This window comes from Gymnoscopelus braueri (genome assembly GCF_963280865.1).
Source record: "Gymnoscopelus braueri genome assembly, chromosome: 5".
Taxonomy (NCBI): Eukaryota; Metazoa; Chordata; class Actinopteri; order Myctophiformes; family Myctophidae; genus Gymnoscopelus; species Gymnoscopelus braueri.
The window spans coordinates 25,096,993-25,123,648 of NC_137606.1; the positions used below are offsets into that span (position 1 = coordinate 25,096,993).

At 41.6% G+C, this 26,656-nt stretch overlaps 1 protein-coding gene across 3 annotated transcripts in view; it reads right to left on the reverse strand.

Moving 5' to 3' along the window:
* Window positions 1–17,083: 17,083 nt before the first annotated feature.
* The window catches only part of LOC308085627 (rho guanine nucleotide exchange factor 26-like), a 36,561-nt gene continuing 26,988 nt past the window's right edge, over window positions 17,084–26,656 (reverse strand). For 2 of the 3 annotated variants that reach the window (XM_080428847.1, XM_080428848.1), the window contains exons 13-15: window positions 21,864–21,934; window positions 21,038–21,142; window positions 17,084–19,961 (exon numbers count right to left, since the gene is read on the reverse strand). In XM_080428847.1, the coding sequence (XP_080284973.1) occupies window positions 19,819–19,961; window positions 21,038–21,142; window positions 21,864–21,934 (319 nt within the window). In that variant the 3' untranslated portion in view covers window positions 17,084–19,818. The remainder of the gene's footprint in view (window positions 19,962–21,037; window positions 21,143–21,863; window positions 21,935–26,656) is intronic. The other variant, XR_013933195.1, reaches the window with a different exon arrangement.

Here is a 26,656-nt window from a genome sequence, read left to right on the forward strand (position 1 = left end):
CCACTGTAATTTATTTGCTTTAATGTCAATAATTGTTTACAATAAGCAGAAATAGAAGACAGCTATGAGACAAAGTGTACCATTTAACATATTAACCCTCAAAAATTGCCTACGCCTATATGCTTTTATTATTACAGTCATTTAGCAGACGCTTATCCAAAGCGACTTACAATAAGTGCATTCAACATAGGTAGGGAACGAAACTACTAATCACCAGAAGCATTAAGTGCATTCTCTTCTAAAACAAGCAACCAAGAGTATACCTAGCGCTAAAGTAAAAGGGCAATATATCAGCTACCTACTTTCATAAACGGATGAGACAAAATAGGAAAATCAAATGAGCAAGAGCCAAAACAAATAAGTATCAAATAAACAAGGTCCAATAAAACAATAAAACAAGAGTTCGTACAACTAGTTAACAAGTAGGCAAGGCGAAGAGGAAGGGTAGTGTTTCCTGAAGAGGTGGGTTTTCAGCCTGCGGTGAAAGATGGGCAGTGACTCTGCTGTCCTGACATCAGTGGGGAGTCAGAACAGAAAAAAGTCGTGACCTCCACCACTGTGGAGCCAGAACAGAAAAAAGTCGTGACCGTGTAGATCGGCCAGAAGGACCCTTGAGTGACGAGGCAATCAGTCGCCCCGAGGTGGCCGACCGAAGTGGTCGGGCAGGGGTGTAGGCATCGACCATAGCCCGGAGGTAAGAAGGAGCTGTTCCTTTCACTGCCCTATAGGCTAGCGCCAGGGTTTTAAACTGGATGCGAGCCGCTACGGGGAGCCAGTGTAGAGAACGGAGAAGGATAGTTGTGTGGGAGAACTTGGGGCGGTTGAACACCAGACGAGCCGCAGCTTTTTGAACAAGCTCCAGAGGTCTGATGGCAGACGCCGAGGTACCAGCAAGGAGGGAGTCGCAGTAATCCAGGCGGGAGATGACGAGAGCCTGGATGAGCACCTGGGCTGCCTTCTCCGTGAGGAAGGGGCGAATCCTCCTGATGTTGTAGAGGAGGAATCTGCAGGACCGTGTCACTGATGCGATGTTTGCCCGAGAACGACAGTTGATCGTCCAGGGTCACGTGCTTAATTGATGGTCCGTCGTACACCTGTGTTGCACGTGCAAATAGATCTATGCATACGCTTTGTGAGCTTATCTGATAAGGGACCCCTTACTACAGGGGTCTTCGACAAGGGGTCCGGGACCCCTAGGCGGTCCTCAGAGTTACTACAGGGGGGGCCGCCAAATGTGATTTTATTTTTTTACATTAAACCACTTGAACCCTAGCATCCCTATTCTGAGGAGAACTTTAGCCAAAAATAGCCGATCTACAAGCTCAAAACGCCTCGCGCTTTGATTTTATACAATATGTAGTGGGGGCAGTGTTTCCCCTAGCGCACTTCGGCGTGCGCAAAGCGCGCACGCCGAAAGTTTTTGAGTTCTCAAAATGCATATTTGTGCTCAAACACGAAGACTTATATAGTACATGTGCACAGTAATGAGCAGGAAAATATTTGTATAGTTTATATATGAATTGTCAGGGAAAAGTTAGGCCCGGTCCTAGGACAGGGGAGACTCATGCGCGCCCGTGCGTTGTACATCGGAATATGACTTTCATAAAGAGTGTTTCAATAAATCTATTTATTTTTTGTACATGATTGGTTAACTCCATTCAGTATTGTGATTAGCTTGCAAGACACCGCCCACTTCACACTGGGTGTGATTTTTCTTTTTCTTCACGCCATTTGGTGCCCCCCCAAGGGTTGGTGCCCTGTGCTTCAGCACCTCAAGCCCATTGGATAAGCCACCACTGTATGGTTCTGTATCAGTGTATGAGTCAGTTTTAGCAGATTTCATTCTAATTGGCTACTGTAGACTGCAAATCTTGCGTGAAAAGGTTCACTGTTTTAACCCAGCAACCCTAGGTAAATTACGCCACTGCTGAAAAACATCCCAGCCCAAACAGTAACATAACTAATAATTGGTGGCCCACCGGCCGTTTGCCCTGTCTTGGCGGCCTGGAATGGCACGGCCGTTCTGGAATTGTCCCAAATTTCCCAGTGGCCAGCACGTCCCTGGCTACAGCACAGTGACAGGCATGGGGCGGGCTATACCTGAGGTCAGGTGACTTACAGTATTGATAACAAATAGAATCAACCCGCCAAGATGATAAGGGAAGCCAGTGCTCTCAGTAACACTTAGCCTACAGTAGCACGCTTTCAACGACGCAGAAGTCTACATCCACCAAGTAAGTCGTTTGTAATCAATTAAGATTAGTCTGAAGATCTTTTAGTATGGTTAGATTGCAGAATGACATTATGTGGTAGCTTATAATAAGTGGCTTTTTATTATTTTATTTTATATCTTTAAACCATAACCATGTAGGCTGTTTTATTACCTACTGTACTTATTAAATTAGCTACATAAAACAGAGTTTTGTTTCTTGTTGATTTTGATAAGCTGATTCCAGTTGTAAAACACTTACTAGAACACATTTTTAAATCACTACAAAGCAGTTCTGTGTCATCCATGCATTTGCAACTTCCTTGTTTGTGAATCAAGGTTCAAGGTAGACTATTAGGCAATGGTGGAAAAAGTACTCAAATGTTTTACTTCAGTAAAAGTATCAATACTGCAATGTAGAAATACTCTGTTAAAAGTAAAAGTCCAGAATTCAAAATATACTTGAGTAAAAAGTGCAAAAGTATTGGTATCAAAATGTACTTGAAGTACCAAAAGTAAAAGTACTAAAATGTTTGAAAATAGCTGATCTACAAGCTGACAACACGTCGCATTGCGACGCGTTGTGAGCTTGTAGATCGGCTATTTTCAAATAGCCTAGGTATAAAATAGGGCTAAAGTGGTTCATGTATGTTTTATAATGTAATAATGTATATCTGCAAAGTAACTAGTAACTAAAGTTTTCAAATATTTGTAGTGGAGTAAAAGTAGAATATTTGCCTCTGAGATGTAGTGGAGTAGAAGTAAAAGTACTGAAAATTGCAAATACTCCAGTACAGTTAAAATACCTCAAAATTGTACTTAAGTACACTACTTGATTAAATGTACTTAGTTACTTTACACCACTGCTATTAGGCTGGTTCAAAAATACAGAACCCCAATTCAAATAGGTATATAGACTAGGCTACTACTAGCCTATGTTACCTTCAGAATCAGTTTTCTATTGTGGTATCTCAATAGGCTAATAATGGTTCAGATTGTACACACATTGACCATTATCCCTTACTAGAGAGGACCACCATTAGGTAACTTAAAAGTTAATGAAACCAATAACTTTCCAAAGTAAAATATCAATTTATAGACTTTTCATACTTGTTCAAAACTCATTCCTGGCATAACAAAGAAAAGGAACAAAGGTAATGATAGAAACAGCATATATCTCCAATGTGGATCTCGGACTCCAGTAGGTGACGTCTGTCATCTATGACACCATGATGACACCAAATAAAGTTTTTGGCCAATCAGAGCCGCATTGACTTCTATTATAAGATTAAAGTTAAATAAAATAAATTGTGTAGGTATTTATGTGGCCTGCTGGCAGTGTGCTATATGATATGATCAGTTCAGCAGTTTTAGACAAAGTGTTTGACTGTACTTGTGCTGTTTTTATATTTCTGTCTAATAAAATATTCAATCAATTATCACCACAGTTTGCATTTCTTTTTCTTCTATGCTATAGAGATGGTGAGCACGACCGAGGCAGCGAAGGAATGGAAAACAGCTCTCACTTTCATAATTCAGGAGTTGACCGAGGAGGAGTATGAGCAGATGATTAATCTTTTGGAAAAAATTCCAAGCGCGAAGAAGGAGAAGGTTTCACGGAACGAGATGCCCCAAATAATAATAAAACATTTGGGATTGGATGAGTCAATTCTCACCATGAAGGGCGTTCTGGAAGATATTCCAAGGAGAGACTCTGCAGTCCAAGATCTTCTAAGCCCCTTTGTGGAGAAAACAGGCAAGTCCACAAAAGACAAATTATACTACTACTACTACTACTACTAGTATATTAATATTAATATTAACAATTATTATTATTAATATTATTATTAATATTATTATTATTATTAATATTATTATTATTATTACTAATTACAATTATAACATAACTTGAGAAGGAAAAAATTACCATTATTTTTTTATACACTTGAAAAATAGGCACTGAATATCACGCTATTTCTCTCGAGCATTGAGTGAGGGTATAGAGAGTTGTAACATCCAGTGTCAACATCCATTTCAATTCTTACAGGACATAAGAGAAAGGCTGCATCAGAGTCAGATACTAAGGATGAGGAGCCAGAGGCTACTTGTAAGTTAACCCCCTCCTCTCTCTGTCTCCATCCCACTGTCTCTCTCTCTCTCTCTCTCTCTCTCTCTCTCCATCCCACCGTCTCTCTCTCTCTCTCTCTCTCTCTCTCTCTCTCTCTCTCTCTCTCTCTCTCTCTCTCTCTCTCTCTCTCTCTCTCTCTCTCTCTTCAGCAAGGGTCAGACACATCAAACATAGTGCAGAGAAGTGTGTGCACACGACTAAGTAGCAATTTTGTTTGTTTACATTCTCAGCAAAAAAAGGGAAACGTGGAAGTGATTCAGAATCTGAGGAAGGTAAGTCAGACATGGCGTGCACACACACACACACACACACACACACACACACACACACAGACACACTGACACACACACACACACACACACACACACACACACACACACACACACACACACACACACACAGTATCCTGATATGATTAATTTAAGTCTGTTGCTCACAAAAATGTATTTAATCATTGAAATAAGAAAGAAATCGAACTGAAGTGTATTTCCATAACAATTCAAATCCTTCAAATAAGGATTGACTAATGACACTTTCTGACTTCTTTTTTAAGACTGTGAGGAGGAGAAACAACAAAGTCTCAAGGTAGGAATGTGAACATACCTTAAGCTAAAAGTATACTCCATCGTGTTGTTTGCCAAAAGTAACTGATTACAATGTTTTTTTAGTGACACTGTCATAATACAATGTTTTGAACCTTGCCATGGAACAGACTGATGAAAACACTATGTTCTTTACAGGATAATGCTCACCCAAGTTCTCAACCCTGGGTAAGGATTTATCTTCTCTAAGAAATATTACAACCTTCCTCACACATAAATTCATATGTTTTAAGTTATGACATATTATCCAGGTGCTGGACAAACGGCAGATCAGCAATAAAAGTACAATAAAGTACACTTGTTTATTGCTGCTGTACAGCAATAAACAAGTGGACCTGAGAACCATGCATGCAGTGTGTGGACTTTATTCCTTTTTATGGTTGAAATTATTTTATCCTCTCTCTTTATGTTCAGAGGCAAACTGTCCAAGACCTTGCCACAGGTTACCTTGGGAGTAAGGTGGTAATCGGAAAAGCGATCCAGAAATCTGAGCTCTTCTCTTATGAAAAAGAAAATGAACAAAATTTTTTGTTTTATGTGGGCTTTGCTGATGACACAGATGCTACCAAACTCACGGTTCATGGGAACCAGTTTTATGACATTATTGAAGAGGGACACTTCTACATGTTGAGAGGTCTGCTTGTAGATGGTCATGCCGTCAGGGTTACGCGCATCAGCAAAGTCACAGAGATGGGTCACAACACTGACATCACAGTTCCTGCTCTCCTGCAGAAGAAGGCAGAGATGTTCATTGAACGGCCAGAGCTCACCATTGCACAAGCCAACGCTTCGCTGGAAAAAAACGAAATGACCATCAAAGGGACCATAACCGAAGTGAGTTTATTAGTTTAAAAACGTATTTAAATTAAAATTATGAAATGAAGCATTCATTTAAGTTTAACTTATTACAAAATTAATAAAACTAGGATGTTTTCAAATTTGTTGCTGTCCGGCAGGAACCAGCTAACTCCATTTTTCCGCTTTTGCATTTTTTTCCATCACCCTTTACGTCTGTGTGTTGGTAAAAAAAAATATTGAACCAATGAAAATAATTAAAAAGTGCTTCTGACAAAACCAGCTAAATCCATTGGATCCTCAAACTTTCTGCTAAACCAGCTAACTCCAGCAAAGGGGGGTGGAGTTAGCTGGTTTTGCTGACTCCAACCTTTTTGACCTCCAACCTCATTGTGAACGTGGAGGTCATTCAGCTGTTCTTATCAATGATGAACAAAACCTCCTAACTCCATTTTTTTTTTTTTCATTTCCTGAAAAATGAACATTTTGGAGTTAGCTGGTTCCTGCCTGACAGCAGAGATATGTTGTCCCTTTTTTATGTTAAATGCTTGAATTCTCATAGTCTCATACCACTCTCTTTCAATCTAATTTAGATGACCGATGAAGAAGATCAGAAGGTTGGACCGGATACCGAGAAGAGGATTACAAAGCTGCGTAAGATGACCCTGCAGGATGAGACTGGATCTATTGGTGTGTGTTTCTGGGGTGATCACGTTAAGCAGTGCAGTGGAGTGTCGGTTAGAGACAACGTTAAGGTGACCAATGTCAAGTCCTCTGAGTTCAATAGAGCAATGCAACTTTGTTCAACTTCACTGACACGGGTGTACCCGGTAAGTTAAATACAGCAGTGGTTCATTCTTCTAATATAGCCGAAATGCATTATAAAATCACATCTTTGCTGGGATTTGATCATACAACACATTATTTCTGCACAAGAACCTTAACTGAAGCTGTATGTTAACCTGCAGGTCCAGGCCACCAGTGTCCAGACAGGAATAATCGAGATCAAGGCAATCGTTAAGGCTGACGAGATGGAGACAACACTGGAGGCTGTATTCAACCAACAAATGCAAACATTTGTTGTGGAATCCAAGCGACTGGCAAAGGTGTGTGGTGTGAGAATGGAGGGAGACATTAAAGAAAGACTGCTTGGTGAACTGCCTCTTTCTGCAGAGGTAAAAATACAAGGCAATAAAATTACAACCATCAAGAAAACGCCCAAACTTTAATCTTTGCTGGGTTTGTAATTCCCCTTTCATAGACTACAGGGTTATTTTCACAACTGTTTGAACTCCTGTTTGTAATGTTGTTGATTGATACATTTAAGGATTTCTACTGCCTATACTGTTCTTATTTTCAGCCATGCTAGTGGTTTTTATTTGACATTGAATGTACATTTTTAAAACATATCAGTTGTAGAAGTTGACAAAGGCTTTTTTTTCTTTTAGACACAGCAGTCTACTTCCTTGTTTCTTATCAATAGGCATTGTGGAAAGCCAAAACATATATTGTTGTCGGGCAGAAACCTCCCATAAATTAATATCCTACTTGATCATACTTCAGTGTCACACAAAAGCATCAAATGTAGCAGATTCACAAGCTCGAAGCGACACATTTTGAGCTGGTAGATCTGATACTTTTGATACTTTTGAATTTGAGAGTAACAGTTTTGGACATGAGGTCTCCACCCAATGGAGACAATATACTGTATATATACACATCAAATCAAATCAAATCAAATCAAGCTGTTTAATAAATGTTTAAAAGACAACAACAGTCCTGTCAGTTTGTTTCTTCAACGTCTTTTTTTTTTTAACATAATATTTTTTATCCCGCGATTTTGTAACCCTTATTTTTCCCCGGCGCCAATTTTCGGTGCCAAAGTGATCCTGGGCGCTACACTCCCCTCACCAGCCTAGGGAGGCCAGGGCTGAGCTCATGCCTCCTTCAATGCATGAGAGCCAACTGAGCTTCTTGTCACCTGACAGGGGAGAGTTTCCCCGGTAGGACGTAGCGCGTGGAAGGAACACGTTATTCCAACCAGTTCCCTTCTCCTCCATCAGGCGCCCCGGCTGTCATGGGGGAGGCGGTATAGCGACCAGGATTACTACATGTTTTGGTGAGGGTATTAACTACCCTGAGAGACACGGGGAGAACGTGCAAACTCCACACAGAGTAGGCCCTTTCGCCAACCCCACCTAGGGTATGGGCGTTAATGACACGGAGGAGAAGACACGCCCACAGCGTCCCTGGCGTGAATCGAACCCAGGACTTTCTAGCTGTGAGGCGACAGCACTACCGACTGCGCCACCGTGCCCTCTCACATCTATTTTTCTGAAGTCAAGAAGAAACTTAGAAGGTTTTTCTATGGCTAGTTATAAATTGCAGGCATGTGCTCTTTTATAGTGCCTGTCTAATAGTTTATTAATTTGAAGTGCAGGGATTGTTATAAATAAATGCTGGTTAGGCTTATCAGATATAATAGTAGTGTTAACAGCAAGCATTCCTCTAGTCTATCTATCTATTACAGAATAGTTTTAACTTGGCATTGAAGACATAAACTGTATTGAAGATTCAAGATTTTGCTGTGCTATGACCCGTAATTTGAATACTAATGAAGTACTCAATTCAGTGACCTACATTCAATAAAGAGAATGGCAGGTCGTTGAAATGTGTGATTCCTTCACCAGTAGCCAATAGCCATTAATTATCACCTCAAGAACAATAGCCACACACATGATAAACCATCAACTCAGAGTTAGTCAGACTATAGTCAGACCACATTCTTGCTGTTTGTATTGCTGTCCCCCCAGCCCAGCCACCAGGGTGCATCGTATCAGATGCGTATCAAAGTATCAGATACGCGGCGGAGCTGCGCGGCACATTCCTGAGCCTTGCATTGCAACATTGCATCATTTTATTTTTCACCAAAAAAATATTGGCTCGGCGGTAAAAATTTCGGACTGCCGGAAACCCTCCAGATTTAGGAAAATATACTTTTATTAGTATGTAGTATAGACAAACTGTCATACGTATCCCATTCTTGAGATATGGGACAAAACAGGTTTGAAAGTTGAACTTTATAATCTTTGTTCTACCATATTTTCAAATTGATATATTTGTAGAGAAGGGTCTAAGCTATCAATCCATGTAAAGGTGCAGGTAATTCATAAAAACACATTTTCTTAAAATACACATTATTCACATCATAACTTCATTTTTTACAACTCCGGCCGAAATACAAAAAAAAATGTAAATAGTATTTTTTCCACTCCAGCAAGGATTATAAGTTCTCAGACAGGTAATACTAATGTTCAGTTGCCTTAATGTGTAAGAACATTCAATATATACACTTCAATACAAATTTCACAGTAGTCTGAAAAACCCAACTCTGAAATCCCTTAATTTCTTACCTTTGATTTTAATATTAAGACAATAAAAATTTTTTTTTTGAATAAATCAACTAAATCACTAATAACCTTAATAGATAAAGACTATACTTTGGACATTCAGTTAACAAAGCTTTTGAAAATTAAGAAAAACATACATAGGCCGGAGTTGTAAATTTGTGCCGGAGTTGTGAATCTCTCTGCCGGAGTTGTAAATCTCTAAAAGTTGTAAAAAAAACTCAGTTTAAGAATACTTTAACCCAATTCAATAAAAACAACATTTATATCCAACATGCTGTGTGCCATAGGCTATCTGCTTTTATTGAAAAAATACCAAGAACTTCTATATATAAAGTAGATTGAATAAAAAACAACTATATTCTGAAAACCCACATATTGGTCAAACATTCCTCAGCGCAGGGAGAGAACATCCCGGTGCCTGCCCCAACAAAAACAAAACACATACAAATATAATTGCCATTCAGGCTATAGATCACTATCTAACTAATTCTAACTAGATAGTTAAACATGCCAAGAGAGAACCCGGAAGTGAGGCAGCAGTCGGGCGGATGAGGAAATGTCGCTGGTCTGAGGAGGAGGTCAACAAACTGCGAGTTCTGCGCCGGCGTCCTAGAGACACCTGGTCTTGGAAGTCCATTGCTAAAGACCTGGGGGCGCGGCGGAACAGGCGAAGGGTAAGGCGCAGAGCCTTGATAAGATCGATCGTGCGAGAGGCGGTCTCAACCTGCCGGCAGCGTCGGATGATGAAACACTCATCCTAGAGCTAAAAAGCCTGGACGCAGTCCCATCCCCACCGTCGCTAATGAAGCAGTACCTTCGGGATATTGTAGAAGCTGGTGGAGCCGATGGGGTTAAGCTGGGAGGGGGATCCAACCTCTCATTGAAGGTGGAGGATTGTTCTCCGGAGCAAATTGAGGCTAGGGCCCTGGGTCTAATCAGTAGCCTGGGAACTCCTGAGCCGGGGCGGTCGCGACGCCCGGCGGTGGATGATGAAAAGCGGCCCAGAAGGTGTGGTGGTCGACCTCATCGGAAGCGTCGTAAGGCGTTCCTGATGCGACTTTACCGCACGGATAGGGAGCGACTGGCGGGCATAGGATGGTGCCGAGTGTCCGATTCCCGTGCAGAGTGTTTCAAATATCTACTCTGATGCGTGGGGGCTCGCCAGGCCGTTCATTGGATTGGGTCGCTTTCACTCCTTCGCCGGGGCAGACAACACTGCCCTGGGTCGGTTGGTTTCGGGTGAAGAAGTAGTCTCCCACCTCCGGCGTATGGAAAAAGGCAAAGCGGCCGGTCCCGATGGCATTACTCTTTCTGAGTTGAAGCTCTGGGACCCTGACGGCTCGCAACTCGCGCACATCTACTCGTCTTGGCTGGTCGCGGGTCACGTACCCCAGTGCATGAAGCAGTGCCGTATAACCCTTATACCGAAATCTGATGATCCGGCCAAATTAGACCTACCAGGGAACTGGCGCCCCATTACCATCGGTTGTTTAGTCGTTGGAATTTTCTCTCGTATCCTAGACAGGAGGTTGAGAGAAGCCTGCCCCATACATCACCACCAGCGGGGGTTCATACCCTCTTCTGGCTGCTCTGAAAATCTGATGCTGCTCGACGCAAGGCGTTTGACACTGTCTCCCATGAACACCTGAGGGCGGCACTGGAAGGGCGGGGCCTCGACCGGCACATGATCAATGTAATCTTCGCGGGCTACGAGGGATGTGTCACGAGGGTCAGGTGCGGGGAAGGGACAACACCTGACGTTAAAATGAAAGTGGGTGTGAAACAGGGTGATTCCCCGTCTCCTCTACTGTTCAACCTAGCGGTGGATCCACTAATCCACGCTCTCGAACGCAAAGGGAGGGGTTTCTCCTCCTCCGGGGAATGCTCCTTGGTTACAATGGCTTTCGCCGATGACATCGCGCTGCTGAGCGACTCAATGCGACGAAATCTGCTCATTTTGGGGGCATTCTGCCAACTTACCGGCATGACCTTGATCGAACCTGTGGGTTATGAGAAGTATCTCGGCCTCAGGGTGAGTCCACTAGGCGGCTTGACTTCCCCGGACCTAAAAGCCTCGATCGCCCTATGGTGTGACATGATCGGCAGAGCCCCTCTTGACCCTCGAGTCAGACTTGAGCTTTTGAATCGTTATGCCCTTCCGAGGGTTCTTTTCGGTGCGGAACATACTGGCATCAGTCCCTCATCCTTGAATGATGCGGACACGTACATCCGAACCGTAGTGAGGTCGTGGCTTCACATGCATCCTTCGGGGTGTAATGGGGTCTTGTACTCGCACAACGCCGATGGTGGCATAGGCTTGCTGCGTCTACGATCGGTTGTGTCTGCTACCCAGGCTCGACGGGCTTTCCGACTCGGGATGTCTCAGGACAGGGTTATCCGGAAAGTAGCTTGCGCGGTGATCGGGGCAGATAACTTGGCGCGGTGGTGGCTAAGGGCAGGTGGGAACATGGACAACCTCCCTCGCTGGACTGACCCTGTTGAGGGTGGTGAAGGCGGGGAGGCCATGGCATCTACCCCTGCGCCTGCAGCTGCTAAGAAGGAGCGGCCGGAGCCGTGTCTCTGGAGGCTAGCGGAGTTTGAGCAGTGGGCCGCGCTCCGAGTGCATGGAGTCGGCATAGAGTGTTTCCGTGGCGACAGGACCAGCAATTCGTGGCTCGGGGACTCCGCCTCGGTCTGTTTCTCCTCGAGGCAGTTTATTGCTGCCCTGCAGTTGCGGGCAAACATCTACCCGACCCGGGAAGCCTCAATAAGGGGGCGGCCCAAAATTAACGCGGAATGCAGTCGTTGTGGAAGAAGAGAGCTCGAATCCGCTTCCCATATCCTTAGTCTCTGTCGATCGGTCAAGAACAGCCGGATCAGGAGACACAACAGGGTATGCCAGCTGTTGGCCGCGAAAGCCATCGAGTTCGGCTGGCGGGCCTATCCGGAGTTCAGGTTCTGTGACCATGAGGGAGTCCTCTGGATCCCGGACCTGGTACTCGTGAAGGGTCGTCAGGCGCTGGTGGTTTACGTGGCGGTACCCTTCGAGATGGACCTGACTACCTTGGCTTCGGCTGAGACGGCGAAGGTCCGGAAGTACGCGCCACTGCTCCAGTACATCCGCATCTTTTCTCTTCCTTTTATATTCCTTGCTCCTCCACTGACTGTCTTTGTTTAGCCATTTTTTCCTAAAACACAAAGTATGAATAATTTTAACTGGGATGTGCCTTTATTTTAGATTACTTGACAAGATGTAGGTACTATGGTTTGTAACATGTGTTTTATATTTGAATACTTATAAATGGTTTAAATGTAACACATAATGTAATATAATTAATTAATTTAAATTATGGGAAGTAAAAGCAGTATAAGAGTAGCCTACAGCTTGTCCATGCTCTACAAGTCAAAGATGTTGGGTAGGCTATAAAAGACTAAAACAATAAATCAGCATGTGTATACATTTATCCATAGGTAAAACAGTCAAATAACATTGGAATATGTACTCATGAGCATAAGTAATATTATATGTCCACAGTAGGATGTTATAGGAAGATTTTACAACTCCAGCCATTGACATTACAACTCCGGCCAATGGAAAATCGTCCGGAGTTGTAGTCTGCCGGAGTTGTAAAATGTGCCCTCTTCCCTACATCAAGTAAATATTGTACATGCTAGCTCTTTGTTGTTAGCACAGTTGCTAGCTGCTACAAGAACAAAACTAACATATATAAATTCAATCCACAGCTCATACCTAATATTATCAATATTAAGGGGGCGGAGTTGTACTGCATTAGCTGTGACATCAGTGATATCAACATTGTTTGTCTAAAATATCAAAACATGTAAAACTTACCTGAGCACATCATGTACTGCTGCATCCTTCATGCACAGGTGGTGGGAAAGGGGTCCTCAGGCTTATAGCTGACGACTCTATTTCCTGATTAGAACTGTTTTTTTTTAAATAGTCCGGAGTTGTAAGAAACTGAGGACACAACTTTGATAGGCAGATTTCTGTATAAAATATTTTTTTAGAATTGTGTTATTTCTTGTTTAATGTGTCTTTAACTATTCTTTTTCATTTGAAACATATATTTTCAAATTGGTGGTGTTTTTAATAGGTTTTTGGAACAGTATGATATTGTGACCTCTTGCCGAGGACAGGTAAATTAACATGTAATCTCTATGTATAGATCATGTATTCAAGTAAATTCAACAGAAACAGTAAATACATATATACAAATACTACTATGGGTATACAAAGATCCCATAGATTTAAATGTGTATATATATTATTTATTATACATTTCATGATTTTTAACATAAAGATCACTTTTCTATGTAGGACGTGTTTTGTCCCAATTCTCAAGAATGGGTGACATAACAAAAAAGACAGTGGTGGAGGAAGTACTCACACTTCTTACTTAACACATTACCTGCCAATCACGGATATGTCCATGATAATGTATATATATATATATATTTTTTTTAAATACTGTGGTGGCCAGATTTAAGGGGTGGCGGCCCGCCACTGCTTAATGCAAACACTGGGGGGTCCCTGCTTCATCTCTCTCTCCGCTAAGGGGTCCTTGGACTGAAAAACTGCCCTACTACAGTACATAGTATAAAATTGTTTTGTATATTGAACTAGGCCTCGATCACTCTACCTTCTGATCTTTTTTCTTTCTTCCAAGCCCTCCACTCTGTCATACTACCGGGATGGCATGTGCTTTGTGGCCTTACATAAAACTGTTGAGTTGGTGTTCAGCTCAGAAACACTTTCTGAGAGATAATGCCCGTGTAGGGACACTGACATTTGCAGCCAGCCTCGGCATAGTATTGGAGAAGTAAAAACTTCTGAATAGACACGCAACGTGTGTGACAGCCGTCAGAATGGTAAACGTAGAGCAGCGTGTTCTCCCGCAGCAGCACAGAGGGCAAAGAAGAGGCCAAGAACTCGTCTTGACAAAATTGACAGCTTTCATGGCGTAACCCCATTAAGACCTTGAACGCATCTGTGTCATTTTGGGGATTTGAGCTAAAAAGCATTATTTTACACTTTGGCTATTCAAAAATAGCAGATCTACAAGCTCATAGCGCGAGTGCCGCGCTATGAGCTTGTAGATCTGCTATTTTTGAAAAATCGTGAAAATGTGTGCAAATCTTTGAATATATATTGTTTTAAAAGCGAACATTTGTAACTCAAATCTTTGCTTCTGGGGGGTCCCTGGAACAACATATTTTGATGGGGGTCCGCGGCCAAATACATATAATTTTTTGGGGTTCTTGACATGAAAAAGTTTGAGCACCACCGATATAGAAACGTACGTTTTTCAGAATACTGTTGGGATTTAGAAGACATTATTTTGTGGATTCGGCTTCAGGTCTTAAAGGGTTTTAAATCCAGACAATTCAGTGTTCATTTCTTTGGCAACCATTTACTCCCCGTGTATTATAGCGTGTCCATCACTTGAGGACCCAGGACTGCAACTCTGGTTGGTTGGCATTAAAGGAGAATTCCGGACAAATTGTTGTCCGGAATTGACAAATTGTTGTCCGGAGTTTCTTCCAGAACCTGGCAACTCGTGTTGCCAAATTCTGGAAACAAGCAACCAGTGTTAAATCGTTCGCCATTGACGGCAGCCTCGCAGATAGTTTCAACGCATGTTTGACTATCATGGGACTCTACTATGAATACTAGTAGAGAAAAAAACAACTTTGCGTCGGTTATAATAGACGAATTTCCCTTACCCACGCGCTCCCATTATGACAACGGAGGGGGTTTAAAAAATGACGACAGGGGAATATATGGAAAAAAAGAACGCCACTTTTCAAGTCAAAGATAACGAGACATCAAAGATAACACTTAATTTGTCCGGAATTCTCCTTTAAGGGCTCTTGAGGTAGGTAGCCTACAACAAATACATTTTTGAGAGGCTTACATTTTTACATAACTACAAAATTGTACAACTGATGCAACCACATTACTAATGCCACGCCACCCAGCAGAGACCTCAAAGGAATCCCGGAAAATGAAAAGCTTTCAGACATTACAGTGAAGAACCTGATGCTTGCGTTTCCTTGTGAATTATAGAAGCCCCCCCCCCCCCAACACCATCACAATTATCCAACCATGACCTTATTTTTACATTTATGGATTTAGGGCAAAATATCAATACTATGCTACTGTCAGCATAGTTCTATCTCAGTGGTTCTAAAAGTGGGGTCCAAGGATCCACGAGGGGGTTTCAAATGGACCCATACATGTCTGTGACTGCAAATGGACCCGCAAGGGTGCATTTGGTTCCATTTGTACACTCTTGGGGGTCCTTGAAATTTTTTAGAACCACTGTTCTCTATCATGTATGCACCAAAATAAATGTCAAAGCGCCAGATCCGTACAATCTGTGAGATGTCGCTCACTTCAACAAAGACGCCGTCTCCTTTGAAGAGGTGAAACATTCCACACAAGTAGCTGTTTGATCGTGCCTGTTCTTTTCCCATATGAGAGAGCTACACTGTAAAAGGTAATGATCTCACCTGGCATATGTGCTATGGGCAGTGGAATTTAAGTAAAAAAATCTATACTATTCTTTTTCCTTTATTTATTCAGGGAAGCCCATTGAGAGCAAGCTCTCTTTTTCAAGGACGCCCTGATAACAAGATATAAAATACATACATAATGAGAAACAATGAGAAACATTTGAGTCACATTACAATGTCACAGATGCAAATAAACATAATGTAGAAATACTCTGTGTTAAGTGAAGTCAAGTAAAAGTATTCACAATTTATTTGTGTAAAAGTACAAAGGTATTGGCATCAAAATATAGTTTAAGTACCAAAAGTAAGTTTTCAAATGTATAACATTTATTTAAAAAAAAGTTTAAATAGGGCTGAAGTGTTTAATGTATATTTTGTATTAATCTAAATCTACAAAATAACTAGTTACTAAAGTTTTTTGTAGTGGAGTAAAAGTACAATATTTGCCTCTGAGATGTAGTGCAGTAGAAGTAAAAGTATTGAAATTTGGAAATACTCCAGTAAAGTAAAAACTACCTCAAAATTGTACTCAAGTACAGTACTTCCACCACTGTCAACGGGCAATGGGTTTGGAAGGAATGATCACAGAGCTTGGGTGGTTTAGTTGGTGGAATGACAGGATTGCAGTTTATTGTATGATACTGAGCAGCTGGTGAGCTTAATTTTAGCCGAAGAGGAAACTGAAGACAGAACGCTATTAACTTTTGAAGCAGATGCCGCCTCAGCCTACAGTGGAAATCTCCTTGATACAGTGTGTGCGTGCGTATGATTTTATCTTATGAAAAATGCATCAGGTTTATTCATCCTAAAAGCATCATGTTTATTCAAAAGATAGAACCCAAAAAGCTAAAACTCAAACAGTCTCATTTAAATAGCATCTGGAGCTCCTCTGTTGAGAATACCTGGGACATTTAGCATCTGTTACATTTTAATTCACGGCCATGACTTTGAGGGGTTCTAAATAGTTCTGAACTTAAGGGTAATGTCAAGTGTCATTGTCAGTATCATGTCAGTTTCTATGATGGTGCTTCATATGGTTCTTCCCTGTCTTCTATGGTGCTTACTATGGTACTTGCCAAGTTGAATTATTTGGTACAAAGTTTTTCGGTTACACAATTTTACCAACATTCCTCTAAATATTCGATCAATCAACCTACGGTATATTAAAATTGGCTAATGGGAGGAACGGCCGGCCTGCACCATGTCATCACGCTCATGACTTGGTCCAATGTAGCTACGCCCAAATATGGGGTATGCTGTATAACCTCAATGTGTCGTCATGGCATCCCTTTGAAACGTAACTAAACCATGGACACCAAAAAGATTGCGTCACTTTCATTGCTAACTCCGTATTGAGAAATGCTTGTAAAACACAAAGTATAAAACGGGGCTTCACGTGGTTAAGCTTTTATTAACAAACAGTACAATGGCAGATATGAACAAAGTTGAGTAGATATTCTCACAGGTTTCTGGCATAATAATGTTGGGGATCTTTAGGCTTGGTACATACGTGGTTGATTCACAATGGTTTAAAAGCAAACTGAGTGAGTGTTGTCACATATTTTCCCTGAGTGCAAATGCAAAACTTGGACTAGTTTTCATTCGTCCCTTTCTGAACTGGCAGCTGTTCTTATGGGGCAGGATGTTGTCTACCGTACACAACATCTAGCTCTGCGTCTGAGCAGGGCCAGCATAGTGGGTTTGATGGATGGTGTTATCACCAGAATCTGACCAGGCCATTCATTTCATTTAGCTGGACAACAGCACACTTAAAATATGATGTACGCTGACAAACATGTTAAGCCACAGCTGGAAAAAGCTGCTCTTCTCTCCTCTCTCCGCACGCACACACACACACACACACACACACACGATTCTAAGGGGGACATTTGTATATACTGTACATCTGGCAAAGGTACCTACCCTCAAGCCATACTGTAATGCCAGGCTATCATAGTCATGACAAATGCAACATTTGATAACAATAAAAAGGTGACATTAACCTGCCATAGAAAAATACACAATAGACTCTCTTCTGTCAGCCAAACACCACAGATGGAAAATATATAAACAATATGGACAATCTGACGTTGCCCGGATGAATGTAATTTCTGATGAGATATAATGAATGGTCCTCTTCTATTTACACAAAGTGCTTTGGGCTTCTGAGAAAGGTTAAGAGATTCATTTCATTTCCAATTCGACATAAACTACATTCAGTTGTTTAACAATGTCTTATACATACATAGATACATACAGTCATGCATGCTTTCATATATGATGTGTTTTTTTTTATTTATATATATACATAATCTTCATTAGCCGATATGTTCATATAGAAACGACCCATTTCATGTTATTGGCTTCTTTTCACTACATCATGAATTAACATATTCATAACCTCACATGTGTCACATATTCTCTCTGTCTGACCCAAATTCAAAAATAGCAAAAGTAGCAGATCTACAAGCTCGAAACGCGTAGCTTCGTGCCGCGTTTCGAGCTTGTAGATCTGCTACTTTTGAGTGACCCTGTAGTATGATCAAGTAGGGTATTCATTTACGAAAAAACACAAAAAGTTAAAATATGAGCCTTAAGAGTCCTTATAGGCCTTATGAGTCCTTATGGGCCTTAAGAGCCTTTATGGGCCTTATGAAACTTATGAGTCCTTATGGGCCTTAAGAGGCCTTATGGTCATTATGGGCCTTATGAGGCCGTATGAGTCCTTATGGGCCTTATGAGGCCGTATGAGTCCTTATGAGCCGTCTCTTTATACCCTTCCACCCTCCTAAACAGTAAAATCCTCAGTGTTCATTTAACTCTCAGCGAAATGTCACCAAATGGACTTGGGGTCCAGACGGATAAATTAGCACTGAGGATTGTACTGTGCACAGTGGCACTGTAGTTGTACGACTACATTTGCGCGCCACTCCAACTTGAACAGTTCTGAGAAGCATTTTTTTTGGCAGCAGATGTTTCCATGAAACTTCTCCCCAAGTGTGAATGATATGAATCCATCCTGGATTATAGAAGCCTGACCATTTAAAGAAGCAGGTCCATCCATTGTTCTTCTGAACACAGCTTTTCACATGAAGTCACAGATGACGGACTGCAACATTGAATCCCACCTGGGTATTGAAGACTGACCATTAGGGGTGTGCCGATCTATCGTCCCGCGATATATCGCGATACGTTTTCGTGACGATATGTATCGTGTTGGCGTTTTAAACAAAAAAAAATACTTGCATTTGCTTCCCCCCCCCATATATTTTCATAATAAAAAAAGTGCCATATATCGTATCGTGAAATTAGCGTATCAGCACACCCCTACTGACCATTAAAAGAAGCAGGTCCATCCATTGTTCTTCAGAACACAGCTTTTTTTGCTTGAATTCACATGTATAGCTGACGGACGGCAATGGACACCTGCCATGTGGAACGCAGACAGTGACTGTAAGCTCTCACTGCCCAAAGAGTCATCAATGACGGTTTCAGCATGCTATAGTGACAAGCTAGGTGCTCGTCAACACAGACAGCAGGTCACTGGCACTAATAAATGATGAAACAAGCTCATTAGATCAGTGTTTATAGCTTGAACGTGGGTCATACGGGCAGAGCTAGTATAGTCACCAACTGAGAGAGCTCTTATTGGCTTGTATGTTTTGACCCAATAAGACCGGAACGCATCCGTGTGTCATTTTAGGATTTCTTTGGGCTATTCAAAAATAGCAGATATACAAGCTCATAGCACGGCACCAAGTGCCGCGCTACGAGCTTGTAGATCTGCCATTTCTTTTTTATATATATTTTTTTAAAGCGAACATTTGTAACTCAAATCTTTGCTTCTGGGGGTCCCTGGAACAAAAAATATATATTTTTTAAAAATTTGCTTATAAAAAAGAATTATATATATATATATAGTATATTCAAAGATTTCCACAAATTTTAACGATTTTTCAAAAAAAAATAGCAGATCTACAAGCTCATAGCGTGGTGCTTGTATATCTGCCATTTGTTGAATAGCCAAAGAAATCTGAAAACGCGTTCCCGGTCTTAAAGGGTTAGTCCGCTGGTGTATGTTTTAAGAGAAAGTCTACCGGTGAATGTTTCAAGTGCGAGCCCATCTTGTTGGGATCACACGTTGGTCTCGACACCCTGGAGGCGGTCCATCCTCTGCATGTTGCGCTCGATGGTGGCCTGGCAGGTGATGGGTTGGGCACACTCCGACAGGAACCATCCTCTCTCCCCGTCGCGTAGTCTCTCACCTTCGTACCAGCCTGAGAGGGGAGAGCTCATATTAGAACAGTGAAAAGAGCTGTGTGTGTGTGTGTGTGTGTGTGTGTGTGTGTGTGTGTGTGTGTGTGTGTGTGTGTGTGTGTGTGTGTGTGTGTGTGTGTGTGTGTGTGTGTGTGTGTGTGTGTGTGTGTGTGTGTGTGTCTGCGTGTGTGTGTGTGTGTGATAATCTATGCCGTTTGTTCTTCCATTACCCTTTCAACATGAAAGACAGTTGCAGAGGACACATACATGGATGTGACCTTTGGCCTCAGAGCGTGCGGTGTCTGTCTGTCTGTCTGTCTGTCTGTCTGTCTGTCTGTCTGTCTGTCTGTCTGTCTGTCTGTCTGTGTGTGTGTGTGTGTGTGTGTGTGTGCATTAGGGATGTGCACAGCGACTAATTTCACTGAACGTTTACGCTACGTTTTTGTAACCGAGTAAACCACTAGTCTAAAATGAAGGGAACACTCACTAGATAGTAAACCATTAGTCTAAAATGAAGGGAACACTCAGTAGATAATAAAACACTAGTCTAAAATGAAGGGAACACTCAGAAGAGGGCCAAACCGAGCACATGTCCATCTATAAGGCATCATCGGAAAAAGTTACAGTGACTTATAAGTCATTTGGAAATGGCGGCCATACCAAGCTGGTGAATTTACCCATTTTACCCATAAAATGACCCGCAAGGCAGCCACCATATTATATTGCTGGAAGTTGAAGGAGATCTGTGACTGCTGTGGATCAAAATACATGTCTTATCGCAGAACAAAAGCCTGTTTTGCAACAAAAAAAATCTTATGATGATAAATAATAGTTTATATCATTATGATAATAAATAATAGTTTAAACAACTAGTATTTAGTAAATGATTAGTAGGCACAGACAGACTACTCGACAACCTGTGCTCATCCCTACAGTACACACGTGCACGTGCACAAGCATTCACTCCTCCAAAAGGGTTATCAGGTTCATGTCTGAACAACAGACTCCATTATACAGTAAGACAAGAATGTGGATGAACATGGTAAAAGAAACACAGCGGAAAGAGGCGGGAAGGCCAAGTGCGTTGACAGCATACCATCTTCTACCGTCTCTGACACGAGAACCACGTCAGCCACCTGCAGGGACAACTCATCAGGCTGCTTGGCTGTGTATGTCCTGGTCACTTCCACCTGCATGGCGTCTATAGGAACACACAAGAAGAAAATCACTTTGAAACAAGAAGAAAATCACTTTGAAAGAGACCTCATTTGCAGAGGTGGAAAAAGTACTCAGATGTTTTACTTCAGTAAAAGTATCAATACTGCAATATAGAAATAGTCCGTTACAAGCAAAAGTCCGGAATTCAAAATTTACTTGAGTAAAAGAACAAAAGTATTGGTATCAAAATGTACTTAAAGTACCATAAGTAAAAGTACTAAAATGTTTGAAAATAGCAGATCTACAAGCTCCCAACACGTCGCGATGCGACGCGTTGTGAGCTTGTAGATCGGCTATTTTCAAATGGCCTATGTATAAAATAGGGCTAAAGTGGTTAATGTATGTTTTATAATATTAAAAAAGTACAATATTTGCCTCTGAGATGTAGTGGAGTAGAAGTAAAAGTACTGAAAAATTGGAAACACTCCAGTAAAGTAAAAAATACCTCAAAATTGTACTTATGTACAGTACTTGAGTACATGTACTTAGTTACTTTACACAACTGCTTATTTGGGTGAAATGTAAACTTTTCTTTTTATTACTGTATAAAATAGATCAAGGGCACTTTGGTGAAACCACCACAAGGTGGTGCTGTAGGCTACAATTACTGCAAGTTAGAAAGCTTTGTGAAGTGAATGGTGTGTGCGTGTGCGTGTGCGTGTGCGTGTGTGTGTGTGTGTGTGTGTGTGTGTGCGCGCTCTCACTAGTTCTGTCCTGGTTTTTCTTGTCATTGTTGCTCTGCCCCAGGGCGCTGATCCATCGAGCGCGCTCATTCCTACACACAGATATTGGAACACATTTCACACTCGGTTACACCTTTGAAGTATTGGAATGGTTACAGTATGAACAGATACCGCGAGGCTTTATCGACCTACAGTGACATCTCTCCCACCATGTGTCCTCATTATACGTTCTTAATTTCCCTCCTCCCCCTGTCTGAACCGGTCTAATTCTATTGACTTTGTTTTAGTGGCATTACAAATGCCCAGTCACGAGTCACGACTGTTCTGTGTGAACATAAACACAAAGGCCATTCAGAACTGAAGAAGAGCAGTCTGGCAATAAGTACTACATCACAAGTAAAAACTCACGAATGCTGGTGGAAGAAGTACTCAAGATTATTTTCTTAAATAAAAGTAGTAATACCACAATATGAAAGTACTCCGTTACAAGTAAAAGTCTTGTATACAAATTGTACTCAAGTACAAACACAAAAGCATTTGCATCAGTCAGTTTGCATCAAATACAGTACCAAAGTGAAAGTACTAAAATAGCCGATCTACAAGCTCACAACGGGTCACAGCACTTGTAGATAGGCTATTTTCGAATAGCCTAAGTATAAAATAGGGCTTAAGTGGTCAATGTATGTCTTGTAATAATATAAGTCACTAAAGTAACTTGTAAGTGTAACTACAGTTTTCAAATAATTGTAGTGGAGTAAAATATTTGCCTCTGAGATATAGTGGAGTAGAAGTAAAAGTACTGGAAGTAGTTCACAATTGAACTTAAGTACAGTACTTGAGTAAATGTACTTAAGTTACTTTCCACCACGGCACACATGAAACCATGCACTGTGCACTGAGAATGGGTGGATTGAGGTCTGGCCTCCTGTCCCTCCTGTCTGTCCACAGTAAGTGAGAGAACAGAGGTGTGTTTTGAATCGGAGAGCATTCTGCAGAACCAGAAACAAAAGCCAATTCTCAAGGGACAGACCAGCTTTTGCTTTTGCTCTCTCACGCGCACAATCGTGTGTGTGCATTTGTGTGTGAGAGAGAGAAAATGGGTGGAGACATACAGGTCAGATTCCAGGTAACTCTACCTTTCATTTTCACCTCTCCACTGATCTGACTGAGGGAAGAGGAGATATATATTTCAGAAAGAACAATGAAGAAGAGAGATTAAAGGGGTGAAAAGACAGAAAGGGGAAATATATATATATATATATATATATATATATATATATATATATATATATATATATATATATATATATATATATATATATATATACACACACAAACACACACACACAAGCTGACAACGTGTTGCATCGATCAGTGAGTACTTAAATCCCAGTCTATGGTAGTTGATGTGAGCACTGTCTGTTTATATATACATTTATCTATATTGGTACCCAGTGTTGGCCAGGTTATTGCATGGCACTGTAGTTAGCGGCCAGTCTAGGACATCAGGCAACTGTAACTCTCAGCACCATTATACACCTGAACCTGCACTTTATTTAGACAGCACAGCATTAAAAACAAAACAAACAATACCGATACCTTGTGACAATTCACTGTGGCCTCTAAATCAAGTGTGTGTGATACCGATGGCCTCTAAATCAAGTGTGTGTGATACCGATGGCCTCTAAATCAAGTGCGTGTGATACTGATACTCAAAGTAAGACTATGACCTCTTGTGGAGCTGAGCAATCATTTGAGTTTACAGCCTTTCCTCCCCGTGCAAAGGTCACCTACTGAATTGATGGCAGGTTCCTCAGCTCTGCAACAATCTGGCATATTTCTTTGTGGCTTTTATGAGTATTGTTAAGTGATTCGACAGCCATTTCAGATCATCATATGGGTAGCACATTGGTTGGCTATTAAAAAATGGCAGATATACAAGCTTATAGCGCGTCACTTTGTATGAGCTTTGCATGAGCTATGAGCTTGTACATCTGCAATTTTGGAAAAATCTTGAACATTTGTGCAAATCTTTGAATATATATATATTTTTAAAGCGAAAATCTTTTACTCAAGTCTTTGCTTCTGGGGGTCCCTCGTACAAAATATTTTGAGATGGGGGTCGGCGGCCAAATGCATATCATTTTGGGGATCCTTCTGACATGAAAACGTTTTGAGCACCACTGATACAATCAACACAATATAAGTTTTTTCAGAAAACTGTTTAGGATTTAGAAGACATGTTTAGAATCTGCCCCAGGTCCTAATGGGTTAACACATAATAACAAACATATGGATTCATTGTGAACAGCACGAGAAATGGGTTTGCTTTTACAGTATGTTCAAGTAATGTATGCCTATCTCCTCTCCATGACTACAGGAGAACACAGCTTTTCATGGAAACTGCTTAAACGTGGGAAAGGCAGCAGTCTGTTTGTCCTTGAAAGCCAGACACACATGCAAACACATACAGTACATTGTGTGCACTGTATCGCCCACACACACACAAAAATGGCTAATGGTGGTGCTAATGGCTATGTGTGCATTGGGAGACACATACCAAGTAAGTACAGGTAAAAACAGCCCTCAAGCTGGGTATGAGTGAATGATATGTGTGTGTGTGTGTGTGTGTGTGTGTGTGTGTGTGTGTGTGTGTGTGTGTGTGTGTGTGTGTGTGTGTGTGTGTGTGTGTGTGTGTGTGTGTGTGTGTGTGTGTGTGTGTGTGTGTGTGTGTGTGTGTGTGTGTGTGTGTGTGAACAGTGTATAAGCGCAAACAGGTGTTTGTCTCCCTCTCTCCCACAGATGGGTATGTGTCCGTACAGGATCTGGCTATTCAGCCTCCTCTTTCTGCCCCATTCATCCCTCTGAACATGCATCATAATTCTATTCAAGCTCTATTGTCAAAGGTTCCTATTTCACCTCTTCTGAGAGCATGTGAGAGGGGAGGCCTGGCTGCAATGTGAGGCTCTTTTTACACAGCCATAGAGAGGGTGATGACATTGTCTTTCTGTCTCTCCCTCCACTGCCAACTCCAAATCACTAACAGACTGATGTTTTTCATCAGTTCCTCCCCTCCCCTCCCCTCCATAGCTCCCCTGTTCCCCCCGTCTTGTTTGTTTACTCTCAACCACGTTCCTCCTTCCTTCCTTTACACACTTAACCACTACTCCCGCAGAATTCCCACTACGAGAGACGAAAACACTCCGCTCTGTTTTTACACACAGACCACAGTGACTACACAGTGAGATCCTCAGTCCATTTGGCTACATTTGTAACTCTCAATTGTTACAAACTGATCAATGAACACTGAGGATTTTACTGTGTAGCCAAGGGTAGTGTGCAATGGCAACTAATGTCTAGAGGCTGTCACGATAGTGGAAATAGCCGATCTACAAGCTCACGACGCGTTGGGAGATTGTATATCTGCCATTTCCACTATTCCACTATTGAAAATGTTTGAAAATATATATGTAACATTTTAAACGTGTAAACGATTATGGCGATTAAGACAAAAATAATTGCATTTATCTCAAATAATTGCGATTAGACGATTATATAATAATCATGACAGGCCTACTCATTTCTCATTAAAAAAAACAAGGCACAATCTCAGGCAGGTCGAAAGAGGGACTGATTTCCATCAAGCTTCTCCTTTATCATAAATGAAAGCAGACAGTTTCTCCTTTTATCATAAATGAAAGCAGACATTTTCTCCTCTCTCGTGAATGAAAGCAGACGTACTTTTGTTTTTGCGATGAAGCTGAATGAAATGCCACAGCAGTGTGTGTGTCCAACAGAGGAGGAGAAGCTTGGCTGTTATGTAAGCGGGGCTGCAGTGCATCGCTCTGACCCACAGTTGTTTTGAAGCAGACTTCTGTGGCTGCACTGTTCTCCTCATAGAGAAGCACTGTTGACTGTCTCAGGTCAACAACAACAACAACAGGGTCAGCACTCAGCAGGAAGAAACACACAGTTTGTGTTACTATACTTGCGAGGACATCAATTGTATAAATGTGTTTTTTTCCCCTCTTTTTGCGATGTCTGATCCTCACACTAAAGCCTGAGATATACTTGTGTATGTGGATGTAAAATAGATCTACGAGCTCACAGCGTGTTACGGCTTGTAGATCTGGTATTCACGGTGCGCGACACCAGCACACAACTAAGTACAAATCAGGCATAACGCCAAGCCAAACACCTAAACCTTTAAATGCCTAGTCCTAACCTGAATAGTTTCCTAATTGTAAGCCTTACTCCCCAAATCTTTTTTAACCATAAAACAACCAATTCTCTTGTGAGGACCAGGAGAGTTGCCCTCACAATGTCTATTTATTGAATTCTACTTGTTCCCTAGTTGTCAGGACATTGGCACGCACACGTACACGCACACACACACAGCCACCTTCAGACTGGCCTTTGTTTAGTCCTCTGTCTGTGTGTGTTCGTAAGTCCTGCTGTTTTTGTTATTCAGATACTTATCCTTGTGAAACTCTTTGTTACACTGCTCTGACAGACCCGTTCACTCACACACACACACACACACACACACACACACACACACACGAATATACCCCAAAATAGAGGACACACACCACAGGAAAGGAACCCGGATACATAAGACAGACCAAAGAACAAAACAAAACAATGTTAAACAGGCTGTCTGGGCCACAGAACAGAGGCATCGTTGTGCCAGTCCCATTCCAGCTGTCTGTTTGTCTGGCTTATTATGTCACTGTTGTGGTCGATGCCAAACCAGTGGTCTACTGCAGTTTAACTTCCCAGATAGCAACACAACTAGCCTCGATCTCCAGGCT